This window comes from Apteryx mantelli, chromosome 30 (genome assembly GCF_036417845.1).
Source record: "Apteryx mantelli isolate bAptMan1 chromosome 30, bAptMan1.hap1, whole genome shotgun sequence".
NCBI classification, from domain to species: Eukaryota; Metazoa; Chordata; class Aves; order Apterygiformes; family Apterygidae; genus Apteryx; species Apteryx mantelli.
In genome coordinates this window covers 6,362,899-6,376,089 of record NC_090007.1, presented here as the reverse complement: position 1 = coordinate 6,376,089, position 13,191 = coordinate 6,362,899, and the positions used below count along the sequence as shown (strand labels likewise).

Sequence of the window (13,191 nt, the reverse complement as noted above, 5' to 3'; positions counted from 1 at the left end):
TAGCGTCCCTTGGTTTTAATAGAGCCAGTTTTTCTTCTACTTCAAAAGCAGGAACTTTAAAACAAGAAAAATACCCTGAAAAAGCAAACAGCATCTTCCATCACAACTGTTCTGTCCTCTCCACCAAGGAAAAAGCCAGTTCTCTGGCAGCGAACACTGAAACACCTACAATGGAGGACAGATCGGTTCAAATGCGTCGGGCGGCCCCACAGCAGTCCGCAGCCTCCCCTCCCAGGACCGGCTCCAAACTGCCCGCGGACCTGGGGGAGGTCAGTGCCAATCCCTCCCGGGCAGCGGAGCCCAGCCCCAAAGGAGCAACCTGGGCTGAGACCGGGAGGAGTCATGACAGCAGTGACCATCTCTAAGCAGGTTTCAGTGCGGCAGACAAAACCCCGCCACGCCAGCCGAAGAGCATCTCGGCAAGCCCCAGCACATGGCACCCCCCCCCCCCCCCCCGCGGTGCTTTCACTGTTGCGGCACCCAGGGGACCCTCCCGGGGCCGGGAGCACCCTTGGGACACCCCGGAGTTGCACAGGGAAGCAGCAAAAAAAAAAAAAAAAAAAAGCAAAAGCAGGGGAGTGGAAAAAGGCCTGTTTCTTCACAGCCCAAAAGACTCATCACTGCTCATTCACATCCTGTCTACTAGTAGCAGCTACCGCGAGCCAACATTACAGATTTTTTTCTTTTTTTTAAGCATTTTCCTCTCCCACCTTCCAGGCACGCCGATGGATTTAAGCACACGGAGTCACAGCTCTGCCCTTGCTATCCAAAATAAATAAGCAAGTGAAGCAAGGGGTCACTTAACCCGAGCACTTGGCTCCCGGGAGGGATTCGGCTGCCGCTGGCAGGGCGAATGCACCATCTCCCGGCGCTTGTGCCGCATTGCACGTCCCTGCGTCCCCTCAGGGGCGAGGATGTGGCCAGCGGCGCCCCTGCTTTGCCCGGGCATCCAGCACCATCCTGCCAGAGCAACCCAGCCTGCAACCTTGCACACAGCCAAAACCACCACTGGGCGACTTCCCTGGTGGCCCGGCCTGGGCACCCATCTGCTGTCATGGCCGGGTGGAAAAGCTCAGTGCAAAGCCAAGGGAAGGCCGAAACACCCGCCAGAAGCTGCCGGGGCAGCCGCCGGGGCAACAGGATGGCGCTGGAACTCCGGCCACCCCCGCATTCCTTCCCCAAACAGAACGGGCCGGGCACGGCAACGCCACAGCCGGCTCCGGCGTCTGTCTGTCCTGGCGCCCTGAGCCCCCGGCCATGGCGCAGCCCCTGCTGTGTGCTGCTCCCAGCCCCCACGTGCCTCCCCGGCCCTTCGGCCTGCCCGAAATCCTCTCCGCCGGAGGTGGGAGCCGGCCGCCTGGCACGGGGAGGGGGGTGCGGCCCCCAACGGACCTTTTTCCCCATGGGAATTTTCCCCTCTCTGGCTTTTCACAGGTTCGCTCAACCTCTACCAACCGCCCGGCCACGAGACAGAGACGTTGGCGGCACCACCAGCAGGTAGGAGCAGGGCAGGCAGCGCGGCCGGGCGGCTGGGGCTGGGGCACCCCACGCCTGGGCCGGGCTCAGCCGGCGCCTGCCATTCCCATTTAATTTGCTTATCATTTGGAGCTCGCTCGCGTGGTTCCCATCTTCCTTACTCCCAAACTCCCCTTTTCCACAGTGTTTCACCCTGTCCCGCCATGCACCGGCATTAACCCCGCCGCGGGCAAGCCGAGCGCTTTTGCAAGCTCCTCACTTGCTTTGCGCCGCGCCGGGCGGCCCTGGGGGAGCCCCGCGGGTGCTGGGGACATCCTTCGGCACCGGGGCCCCCGAGGCTGAGCGGGGCTTTCGCTCCCCAGGTCTGCAGATGGCTCCCTGCGGGTGTTTCTTCGACCCCCGGATCTACCACATCGAATGGGCCGCCACCAATTTCCCACAGTCGCCCGTCTATAAGCTCGGCGGCGGCGGCGGCGGCGCCGCGGCAACTCCACCTGGTGCCCTCCTCCTGGATGCCCAGCGATACATCCACGCTGCCGGCCAGCCAGACCCATTCGCCCCTTACCAGCAGCTCCCTGGCGGCCCCCAGTATGTGGCCCCCTATGTGCCAACGGAGGACGGGGTGGGCATGGCAGCGGCAGCGTTCCCGGGGGCGCCCGCGCTCAGCGGGGATGGCCACGCTGCCCCGCTGCTGCTGGCACTGCCGGCGCTGGGCCTCAGCGAGCTGCCGCTCTGTGGCTACAGCCACATCGAAGGGCAGCTCAAGCCTGTGGCCAACTCGGCAGCAGCCCCGGCGCCCGCCGACATCACCGGCCACCATGCCACCGCCACCGGTCAGCCCCTGCAGCCCCTGGCGTGGAGCGGCGGCGCAAGCCCAGGGCTGGCAGGTTGCAGCCCAGTGGGTCAGCAGCCTGCCGACCTCCCTGAGAAGGTGCTGCTGGAGGACGCCATGAAGCTCTTTGACTGCTCGCTGGCTGCTGAGCTGGGCCGGGAGGAGCCGAGCGGCCGCCCGAGGCTCGGGGAGCGCCCGGGCACCGACAGCTTCTTCCTCCGCGAGGAGGCGGCCGGCGACACCGGCTCGCTCTGGCTGCCCGAGGAGCTGCTCTCCTCCGACTACAGCGTGCCGGAGATCCTCAATGCCATCCTCAGCATGGATTATTTCTACGCCGTCAAGGCGGCCCCCGAGGAGCCAGGCTGGGATGCGGGGCCGGAGCCGCAGCTGCCCCCGGACGGCGCGGCCCAGCCTGACAGCGGGCAAGAGAGGTGGCAGGGAATGGAGGGAAATGACTCGTTGCCGAAAGCAGACAGCCAGCTCGGCAGCGGGTACGTAGCCACATCCACCCTGTGTGGCGGCGGGCTGGGAGAGCAGGATTAGCCCCAGTGCAGAGACAAGGCAGGAGCCGGAGGAGCTGTGGCAGTTCCTGAGGGAGAATGGTGTTTCCATCCCTTTTTCTATTAAAAGCAATTTGTGCAGAAACAGCCTCTGTGCCTGCATCCAAGGGGGGCTGGGAGCGTGGCTCCGGGGCACCGAGCCTGAAAGCAGGGCTGTTGTGTCCCACTGGGCAGCAAGGGGCCCCCCGTCCCCTGGAAACAAGGCATGGGACCCTTTGCAGTGGGATCTCACAGAAAAAAAAACAGTGGGAAATTCCCTTGTTTCATCTTGCTGAAAAACATCCTGGGGCAAAGCAGCCCTTTCCCTGGTATTATTTGGGGCTTTCCTCCAGCTGCCCCCTCACGGCATCACCAGCCCCCGGTACCCGCCAGGCCCCGAAACGCAGCCCTGACTTAAAGCACCGGCCGAGAGCGTGGGCTGCCAGCGCCGGTCCTGGACAGGGATGGGAGGGAGGGAGCAGAGCAGTGGCAGCCCCGGGAGCATCCTCAGATGCAGAGGCCAGAGAGGGAGAGCTGAGCTGGAAAAAAAAATAAAATAAGGGAAGAGACGATGGGATTTGGGAAAGGGGTGGTGGTGGTGCTTTCCAAGAAGCTCTCCGTGGAGCCAGCATCTGCTCCCAGAGAGCTTTCATCAAACACCGAAGCATTTAAGAGGGGAAGGAGCCCGGCACCCTCCAGGCCGCACACCGTGCCCGGAGCAGCCTCACCCTTCAGCAGAGGAGACAGTGCCAGATTCGCAGGAACCAGAGTCACCTGTCAGGCACGGACCCCCTCCCCCCCCCCACCCGGGACAAGGGCTGCAGCACCTCCGCATTGAGCATTAGGGACTTCACCTCCGACGTGGGCACAGACAGAGGTGCAAAGCCCTGCTTGAAAGCCTCTGGGAAATAAATCCCTTATTTGCCACCAGGCACTGTTCCGTAGCCCCATCACCCATCCTTTTCCTCACTTCTCCAGCAAAATAAGCCTCATACCCCCAGGGACAGAGCCACTCGGAAGGAAGAGATCTTCCACCCAGCCTGCTTGGCTGGGGCTCTCAGTGTCCTCAAAACTGGGGAGGGAAAAAAGAAGCAATAGAACAAAAAAATCACTGCAATGGGCCAGAAAGTGCCTGGAATACTTCATCTCTCTTTATTGACTACTTTGCCTTGGAGCTCCACAGCTCTGCGCCAACGCGGCCGAGGCACCTCGCGGCAGCCCACGCCGCGCTCCCCTGCCGCAGCCCACGCGCCCGTGGCACCGGCGGCGCACCAGCCCCTGGGCGATGGATGGCCTGAGCTTGGAGGCCACGGCATGGGCCAGGAAGAGGAAGAGCCATTCGGGTCTTGCTCGCAGCAGGTGCAGGTTGAGCTATGCACATTGTTATCAGGAACCTGTCGCTCAGGGAGTTATAAGGGAATCGGCCCCTTCGTTAGGGTAGTCCCAGCTAGTGAGCTCGGATGGCTTGGCGACAGTCCGGATCTAGGCAGAAGCGGTCGCAGCGGGGCAAGCGCAGCACATCATGGCTCTTCCGCTTCCTCAGCATCTCACCTTGCAAGCCGACCCGCCTCGAGCACCCTCCTCACCCCCAAGCTCTCCCGAGCCCCGACCGGCTGGGCTTGTGCCCTTCGCAGATAGCCGAGGGGCCACAAAGAGAATTACACTGCTTGAGAGAGGAAGGAAAACAAAACAAAAAACAAAACCAAAAAAAAATCCCCCCAAAAACTCAACGTAAAGGAGCCCTAGTGCCCAAGGACAAGTTTCCCTCTCCCGATGCTGTTGTAGAAGCCCTTGGTGCCATCCGGCCCGTGCGGCAGGCGGATCACCCCAGCTCGGAGGCCAAAGGAGTCGGGCACCTTTTTCCCCGCTGGAGAATCGCAGGGCAGAGGTTTGGGGTCCAGAGAAGGGCTGGAGGTCAGGCCACATCGCCAAGGGGCCCACGCGCTGCCCGGAGCCATTCCACTCTCCCAGCCGTAGTCAGCAAACCTCTGCGTCTCCGGGCTGGAGCTCAGGCCATAGGAGCATCCGTTTCCCAGCTCGGCAGTGAGGGAAGGGAAGATTTTACTGGACAGGAGGGAGCCGGAGTAGGGGCTCGAGTAGGAGCAGGGTTTGAAGCTGGAGCTACTGGGCCAGCCCGGAGTGGAGAGGAGCTTGTGCATGAGCAGTGGTGGGGACGCTGGCGTGCTGTCTGACTCCGAAGAGCTGTAGAGGAGGGACTCGCTGAGGCTGTACGGAAACTTCTCAGGTACCGCAGCCACCTGCTGCTTCCAGCCCAGCTTGTCTGCCAGCTCCATGTCCTCCGTTGCCTCCCTCTCAGCCCCGCTTTTCTTCTTGGAGCCCTTACCGGAAAGACGGACCACCTTGATGCTCTCCCTCCCCGGGGAGCCCTGGGTCTGGTGGTTCAGATCTTCAAAGGCTTTCCTGGCGCTCTCCAGGCTTTCGTACTCCACCAGGGCACAGCACTTGGTCAGGAGCTCTGGGTAGCGGGATGTGTACTTCCTCACATCCGAGGGCAGCTTCCTCCCGGGCCGCAGGATGCGGATGGAGGCGATGGCACCAAATGGGCTGAACATCCTCGTGATGGTCTCGATGAAGTTCTTCTGGAGCGGCGGCAACACACTCTGCTCCTGGGGCAAGAGGTCCCAAGCCAAGAGCAGCTTGCTGGGCGGGATGCTCAGAAGCGATTCGGGGATAGGGATTCTCCGTCTCACCTTGGTCCCTTCCTCATTCACCTCCAGCAGCTCCGAGAACTGCAGGGCGTAGAGCGTAAGCCGCCAGTCTCGTGTAAGGTATTTCACCTGCAAGAGAGTGGTGGCCTTTACATCCCTTTGAGACTTCTCAGACAAGGACCACCCCAAAGCTACAGTCTAGGCAGGCTGCAACACCCTCAAGCTTCAGTCACAGCAGGACAACACCCCCCCCCTTCACCCAAGCATCCTTAGCATGCCTGCATGAGAAGTTCCCCAGGCCTCCACAGGCTGTGGCTTCTTCTGGCAACAAGCCACAACTTCCATTTGCTTCACACAGCCAGGATTTTCCTGCGGCTTTTTCATTCCAAGGCTGGGTGCATAAGGGAAATTCTCAGAGATCAGCCTGGAAGGGGCATTAGCAGAGGGTTGGATTCAGCACTGGTGGGGTTTGAAGACCGAGTCTTCACTGCTTCCCTTGGTCACCCTCCTTGGCTGCCCAGGCTTGCTTAGACCTGGAGAAATGTTGCAGCACATCTAAGCCAGAGATCAGCCCCCGGCACTGCATCTCCAGCCCTAGAGATGTTCCTTCACCTGGACAACAGCCCAAGTGGGTCCAGACCTCCCAGCAGGTCGCACCAGAGAGAGCCAGAGCATAGCTGAACAACCAGAAAGCCTCCATGCACAGCCCACATCTAGCTCCCACACACTGCCTACCTTCTTGAAGGATGTCAGCAACTTGATGCTGACAAAGCCCATTTTGTTCTTCTGGACGTGTTTCAAAAGGAAGGCATCCTTGGCCAGGTTTTCATCTGAGAGATAAAACTCCACCTGGGACACGATTCTCCTGACCAGCTGTGGGTCAGGGGTGGAGTAGCCGCAGTCAAACAGATCAGCCCCCAAAGCATCGTTCACATCACAGAAGCTCCTGAGAGGAGAGCAGCAGAGACATGGGCATGAGCTAGCAGCCTTCAGGGTGTCCAGCACTGCCAGGTCCCAGCCACAACAGTGCAGTCAGCAGTGATGCTAGGGGCACCACAGGCCACAGAGAAGCGATATCAGCCCATATCTTGCAAGGTGCTGGGATTCCCAGCTCTAGACCATGAACCCAAACCCACCCTAGCTAAGAGGCAGGTGTTAAGTGCTTTCATTTGGGGACACATGCAAAGCAAGTCGGGAGGAGCTCAGGTCCCCTCCCCATGCATCTCAGCACTGCCATGGCATCAACCACCTACCCATCAAAGCTCTCGAAGAAGTCCTCCTGGCCAAGCAGGGCAAGCGAGCGGCTCCGGGGTGGGAGGAGGTGCAGCTCAGGGAGGGAACTCCTTTGCACTGGCAGAGGGGTGCCACAGCTGGGCTGGGAGCCAAGCCCCAGGGCCACCACAGAGCTACGCGATGACATGGTCCTTCATCTGGGATGCCACACAGGAGAAGGACAGAGCTGGGACACCTCCTGGCTTCAGTAGCAGCCCCCAAACCCCAGCCCAGGGACAGGAGAGCTGAGCTGGTTGCTGCCCCTTTACCTGCTGGGCAGGGCTGAGGACACAGCAGAAGCTCCTACCACTACATCCTAGAGACCTGCAGGCAGCAGGCACCAACCCTCCCACCTCCAGGCTAAAGCTCCTAAAAGACAGAGGGAAAAAAAAGAAAGAAAAAGCCCCTGGGACTGTCAGGCTGCTGGTTTATAAGAGCAGCCCAAACCCCACAGAAAGGGCCCCCACAGGAGTTTAGAGAACTGCCCCAGAGGAGCTCCCCGGCAGCCAGGTGAAATGTGTCTGCAGGTTAAGCAGTCACAGGTGAGCCTCATGAGCCATGGGGCTGGCAGGGCCGGCATGGAGGCAATGGGGCCCAGCCAGGCAGTGAGCCACTGCTCTGAGTCGTCTCGGTCTGTGCCTCAGTTTCCCTGGCTTGGGCAAGGACAGTAGCATCACCCAGAGGTGGAGGGAGGGTTTGGTCCCAGGCAGAGCTGCCATCCGGAGGACTTGATCCCAGCAGCCCATCCACCCATGCAGGTTTAGTTGAGCTTTCCTTGTGCCTCGAGACCGTGGGCTCTTTGCACCTCTGCCCTGAGCTCTTGAAACCGCATTTCCAACCTGGGTCGGCCACAGTCTGTGCTGAAACGCCTTGGCCCTGAGACGTGGGGCTGCTCCGTATAGAGCCCGGGCTGTGCAGCCTGAGGAGGGGAGCCTGGCAGAGGGCTCCCGGCCCTCCAGCGTGACACCAGCAGTGTCACACTGCTTCTGGGACCTCGCGCTTGCACCTTGTTTTCTTGGGTGTCATCCCCCCGCTGGTTTTGAACCGCCCGATGATGATATGGTGGGTGGAGGAGAAAGTCCTAGGAGCAGAGAAGCGGCCAAGGGCCTGACAGAGGAGCTGGGAGCAGCCACCCAGCATCCTTGGTCACAGAGGTGGCACTTGGTGGTAGGCCAGACCAAGGACCCACCTCAGCTGAGTTTGCAGTGGGATGCTACAAAATGCTACAGGGCTTAATCCAAAACACTCTATGGAGGAATCCAGCCCCTCTGCCCACGTTGCTCCGTGACAGCCTACCCTGAGCCACGTGCACGTCTTCCCCCAGCTGTGACCCTGCACCACCATAACCACAGCTCGCCCAAATGGTCTCCCAGCCAGCCTGGGCTCCCCCATCCAGCACAGGGTCCTGTTGCCCTCACCCAGCACCTCCCCAGCCCTGTCCCAGCCCGCAGAGGCTTTGCACCAAAATCCCTCCAGGGATTTGACCACCAACAAGGAGGGGCGATGGAGCCAGCGGCAAGCCAAAGCTGGGCTCCGTGCACGTTTTGACCAGGAGCATTCGGAGCTGCGCTTTGCTTTCCCCTTGCAGCCAGCTGTGCTCAGGGGCAGCGGATGCTGCCCAACGTTGACAGCACTGGGATCGCACAGCCCTAGGGAGCGAGGGGGACACAACCCTGGACAGACTGGTCTGTTCTAGCCTCCTGAGGCTCAGCATCGGGAAGGAAGGGGCACAGGCTGATCCAGTCCTCCTCCTTACAAAGTTGGGCTTTAAAAAGGCTTTGCAAGACTTGGCATAAACCAGAGGGAGAGGGAAGTGAGCAAGAAGGATGCACGGGGAGAGTGGCTAAACTGTGCCCTTCTCAGAGGGATTTGAGGAGAGATCTGGCACTGGTGGCATCCAGGCCTCGCTCTCCCTTTCCTCCACAGCGAGGCCGGCAGCTGTGGTTAGAAAATGCCTCCTACGGTCCTGCGCTCAGCCACGGCCTGACCTTTCAGCCTGTTCTCTTCGCTGTGAAACCCAGCATAATGGGCATGTCACCCCTGCAAACCAGTCACTGTTTCATGGTGAAGCTGCCTCTCTGGCTGTCTGCTTGCAGTTCAGCAGGTCCTGCAGACACCAGACCCATGGCCAAAATTGCTTTAATGAGATGGCACTGGAGCAGCAGTTGCTGCCATCGCCTTGGAGTGATTGAAGCAGAAACGGGACCACGACAATTAGTTATAGTACAGGCCTGAGCATTTGATATATGTTTATTGCTATTCAGGTTTAGCTGGGGGGGGCTGTGCATACGGGGCTGAGGTGGGTATCCAGACTCCTTGCACTGTGCTGCACAGCTCCAGAGCACCTCGTTTGCACGTCCATGGCAAGCAGGAGGTGGTTGGGTTCGGTCGGTCGCGGCTGCAAAGAAGAGCCAATGCACCAGCTGAAGTTAATGTCACACTGCAGGAGCGGGGGGAGTTTATGACTTGGTTGCTCAGTTGGTTTTAGACCATCTTATCTCATCAGCAGGATCTGAAGTGCGAATTCTGGACCAGGGAGTATTCACTGTTATTATTTACAAAATAAACCCAGCTTTCTCATTTCTCTCCTGCTACTTTGATAGGAGACATTTACAGACAAACATCACCCTGACAGACAACAGCACAGGACAGTAAGAGGGAAAGATGTGCCACTATACACACTTTCTTTTTACTTTCCATTAGCAATTTTTTTTTTGTTTTTTTGTTTTTTTAAGTGTCACAGCTACCTTAGTACCATTTTGAATGAGTAAATATTATATTTGGATAGAATATACTCTGATATGCAAATGTACACGAGGCCCCTGGAAAAGCTCACATCAAATACTGGTATAAAACATCATTAGAAATAATAATAATAAAAGCTATTTATGACACGGCATTTATTCACAGAAAGATTTGCACTGGGGTTTTGCGTTTGCTGTTGCGGTTTGGCTTGGTGATGGATTTCCACTCTCCTTCTGCCCTGTTGTCCATGATACTGGGCAAACCCACAGGGCATGGAAAGGGTGAATAAACCACAGCCGAGGCCCCCCCAGCTCAGAGACCCCCGCGGGGAGCTGCCACCACAACGACAAGGCAGGAGAAGGCAAAGCGATACAGCAAAGGGAAACGCCGCTGTAGTGTGGAGCGTACCGCCAGCCACCGGGCCCCGTGGAGAGTCCCTCCCTGCTACATGGGACACGGCTGCTGTGTTTTGACCTCGGTCTGAGCAACACACCGCTGCGCGGGCTCACCCACAGCGGCGGGGAAAGCAGGCAAGCAGCCCACCCTAAGGCACTGCACTCTCACACCTTGTCCATGCTCCAGCCACGGGCCCGTGTGCGGGGCCAGCTGCGCCCTACGTTCAGTATTTTAGCTGGACGTCAAGCATGAAAACCTCGCCGGGAGCCCAGGATACAGGATTAATTCCCCTCTGCATGGATGCCTTGGTGAGGATGGGACCCGCCGTGACTGTGGGCATCAGGGCACAAGGAACAAGCTTGGTGACCAGCTGCCATGTCCTGAGTCCTTTGGTATCTGGAGTTGGCCTGACAGAGTCCCGGGATCATTCGCAGATCACCCACAAAAAGCGCAGCCGGCAGGACACAGGAGCGCTGGTAGGAATGCTGTGTCCTTGAGTCCCAAAGTGTGTTTGTGCACCATGCTGCAGGCATTGGGGCGGTGAACGGCCTGGAGCCTGCTCCCCAGGCGGTACAGGAGAACATTGTGCTCTGCTGTTCTCCCCCAGCACGAACGAATTGGCAAAGTCAGAGCCAGGACAGCTTGTCTTGCAAGACTGTAGGAGAAAGGTCAGGTATTTTTCCTTCTTGGGCACTGATTGGTTCAAGTTTGTATCACAGTGAAGTCTGAGAAGTGGGGAAGAAACCCAAACCACTTTCCCTGAAAGAGAAAGCCTCATTTGCCCACCTCACTCACGCTGCTCCAAAGAGGCCTGACTGGTTGAGCACAGCCTCTCCTAACCAGGCACATCCGATCCATTGCTAAATATGGAGGCGTTGTTCTCTTTTTAGCAGACTTTGGACCTTCACCCTCCACCCAGCAATTGTGCTGCTTCTACCAGCAGAGAGATGGAGGACAGCAGGTGTCCTGCATGTTCTTCCTGCATGGACAGTCTGCAGTCCCTTCCCACCACCCACCCGGGCTCACCACCAGGAACCCTTCCTCAAACAGAAGTAAACATAAAGAGAAACTAAGAGGCACTAATAATGCAGATATGGGGAGACTCAGGCTTGAGGCTGTCAAACCTGGCTCCGGAAGTCTTCGTCCAGCTGGAGAAAAGCCAAGTCCCCATTTTAGATCTCCTGCAGCGAGTGTCCCGGGTCGCTGCGCTCTCGCTTCACAAGCGGCTCCCCCATGCTCCGGGAATCTGTGTCCACCTCACTCCCCAGGTCACTAATGTCATCTGCAAAGGACAGGTCTTACCATCAGGGTCGTCAGTGGACTGGGAGAGGTCATTTCTCCCAACAGAGCAGAGCGGAAGAGCCAGCACAGGGTTCCCCCTCCCACATTGATTCAGGCTCAACCCAGACCCAAGAGGACTTCCCTCAGGGGAGAGGAGGTACCTTTGTCCAGCAGTGTTGGGGACAAGGATGTGAGGTCACCAAACTGAAAGAGAAAGGAGTTACAGGGTGAGTGAGGATTACGGCATCCCAAGGCGCCAGACCTGCAAGTCGTAATCTATTTAAGGTGCTCGTTAGAACGGCTTGGAAGCCCTTAGGAGAAACCACAAGCACCAGCAGTGCTGGCAGTGAAGAGTCGAGCGCGAAACCAAAACCATGTTTTGGGGCAAGTCTGTGGCTCCCATTTAAACGATTGGGCAAACACTGTGCACAAAAATCCGGGGCAGAATCTAGCTCTGGAACAAGGAGAAATTTTTCTGCCTCCCAGGTCGTGACCAAGCCAGTTCTGCCACAGAGCCCTAACCAGGACACAGCACTATGGATAGTGTCTCTTGTCCAGCCCTCTGCATCTGTCAGGCAACTGCTCAGACATGCCAGCTATTCACCTCTTCTGGGACTCCACCATCACTCCAGCTCTGCAGAGCTCCATGCAAAGGGTTTTCATTCATTTCAGAAAAGTCCTTTGGCTTGCAAGGCCACAGTGCCAAGTGTAACCAGAGAGCTAGTGATATATATGGTTCTGGAGGTCTGTTGTCTCCCTCTGTGATGAGGTCTGAAACGCTAAATTACTCTAACAATAATGCTGCATACTCATGCAAAATGGGGCAGCAGCAGAACTGAAGACAGTAGGAGTAATAAAGCACTACAAGCAATGGAAATGCAAGGACATGATTCATTCTCTTCTGCTCTGAAGAATCAGCCGCCGCCTGGAGCACGGAAATATTACAAGAGTCTAATGAAAAAGGCAAAGCCTGAAGGATGAAAGCTTCCCAGTCAGGTTTTGCTGGAAGCCACACTCTACCATTCGTGTTTCTTTAATATCAATAAAGACAGAGGTTTTGTGGAGAATAGTGTGAATTTGAGGCATGGCTGACTCAATGCAACAGTGTGGAGCTAATGGGAGAGGAAGAGAAAGCAAAACGCATGTAATTGATTTGTCTAGCTCCCCTACATGAGCTACCTAGAAGGAAGAAAACAGCAAGGAGGAAGGAAGCAAGACAGAAGAAAACAGCAAGGAGGAAATGAGATCAGTTTTAATCTAATGGTGGTTTCTATATTGCTTTCACAGGTTGACTATAGTCTTTTAAGTCTAGGCACTTCAGAAAGGCAGGACGGGGCCTGCTTACAAGCCAAGTGCCAGATTTACTGCAGGAAGGTCCATTTCCTCCCCCAGACCTCTGGAGCCCAGGTGATGCTCAGCTGCCTCAAAAACCATCAGCTCCAGTATCAGTGAGCCAGGAAGGACAAGGTACAAGGAGTTAGGCCCTTGCACCAGGCACTTAAAACAACTCAGTAAATCCTTCAGCAAAGATGGTTATAAAACACATTCAGGGCATAGTGCGGTTTGTGAATCAATGATGCCTCTTTAAACACAGCTTAGTTTGGGTCTGTTACTAGGGAATAAACAATTCTCACCTCTCCCATTACAGCAATCGGAGTCTCCCCTGTTGCCTGGGCAACACGATGCTCTACCAGATAAAACATGTATTCATCATAAAGGAGGCGAATTAGGTGGAAGGAACCAAAGCTGGCAGCACTGCGCAAGGTGAGGTCACGGATCACCATGGAGCTGCAAAATGGTCAGGAAACAAAACATTTGGGATGTGTTTTACATTTGCATCATGGCTGATGTGAATTATTGACCCTGAAGGTGTCATGGCGCATGGCACTCTGTTTCTACCTCTCACCTAAGAGTCTCAAAGCACTTTAAGAAATTAGTTAGTGGAGCATCCTACCCCCCACCCCATGAAGGTACAGGGCAC

General features: G+C 57.1%; 3 protein-coding genes across 5 annotated transcripts in view; 1 reads left to right on the top strand and 2 right to left on the bottom strand.

Moving 5' to 3' along the window:
- Window positions 1-1,427: 1,427 nt before the first annotated feature.
- Window positions 1,428-2,851, top strand: PRR22 (proline rich 22). Its single transcript, XM_067313094.1, has 2 exons — window positions 1,428-1,497; window positions 1,839-2,851. Exon 2 carries the CDS (start codon window positions 1,847-1,849, stop codon window positions 2,849-2,851), a length of 1,005 nt encoding a protein of 334 aa, XP_067169195.1. The 5' UTR covers window positions 1,428-1,497; window positions 1,839-1,846.
- A 1,649-nt stretch (window positions 2,852-4,500) lies between these two features.
- On the bottom strand, window positions 4,501-7,084 carry LOC106491135 (la-related protein 6-like). The gene is made up of 3 exons (XM_067312942.1): window positions 6,770-7,084; window positions 6,252-6,462; window positions 4,501-5,645 (listed from the first exon to the last, which is right to left on the bottom strand). Exons 1-3 carry the CDS (start codon window positions 6,934-6,936, stop codon window positions 4,590-4,592), a joined length of 1,434 nt encoding a protein of 477 aa, XP_067169043.1. The 5' UTR covers window positions 6,937-7,084; the 3' UTR covers window positions 4,501-4,589.
- Window positions 7,085-9,045: 1,961 nt separating this feature from the next.
- The window catches only part of RFX2 (regulatory factor X2), a 65,781-nt gene continuing 61,635 nt past the window's right edge, over window positions 9,046-13,191 (bottom strand). For 2 of the 3 annotated variants that reach the window (XM_067312850.1, XM_067312848.1), the window contains 4 exons: window positions 12,845-12,998; window positions 11,372-11,414; window positions 11,054-11,211; window positions 9,046-10,688 (listed from right to left, as the gene is read on the bottom strand). In XM_067312850.1, coding sequence (XP_067168951.1) covers window positions 11,102-11,211; window positions 11,372-11,414; window positions 12,845-12,998 — 307 coding nt within the window. In that variant the 3' untranslated portion in view covers window positions 9,046-10,688; window positions 11,054-11,101. The remainder of the gene's footprint in view (window positions 10,689-11,053; window positions 11,212-11,371; window positions 11,415-12,844; window positions 12,999-13,191) is intronic. The other variant, XM_067312849.1, reaches the window with a different exon arrangement.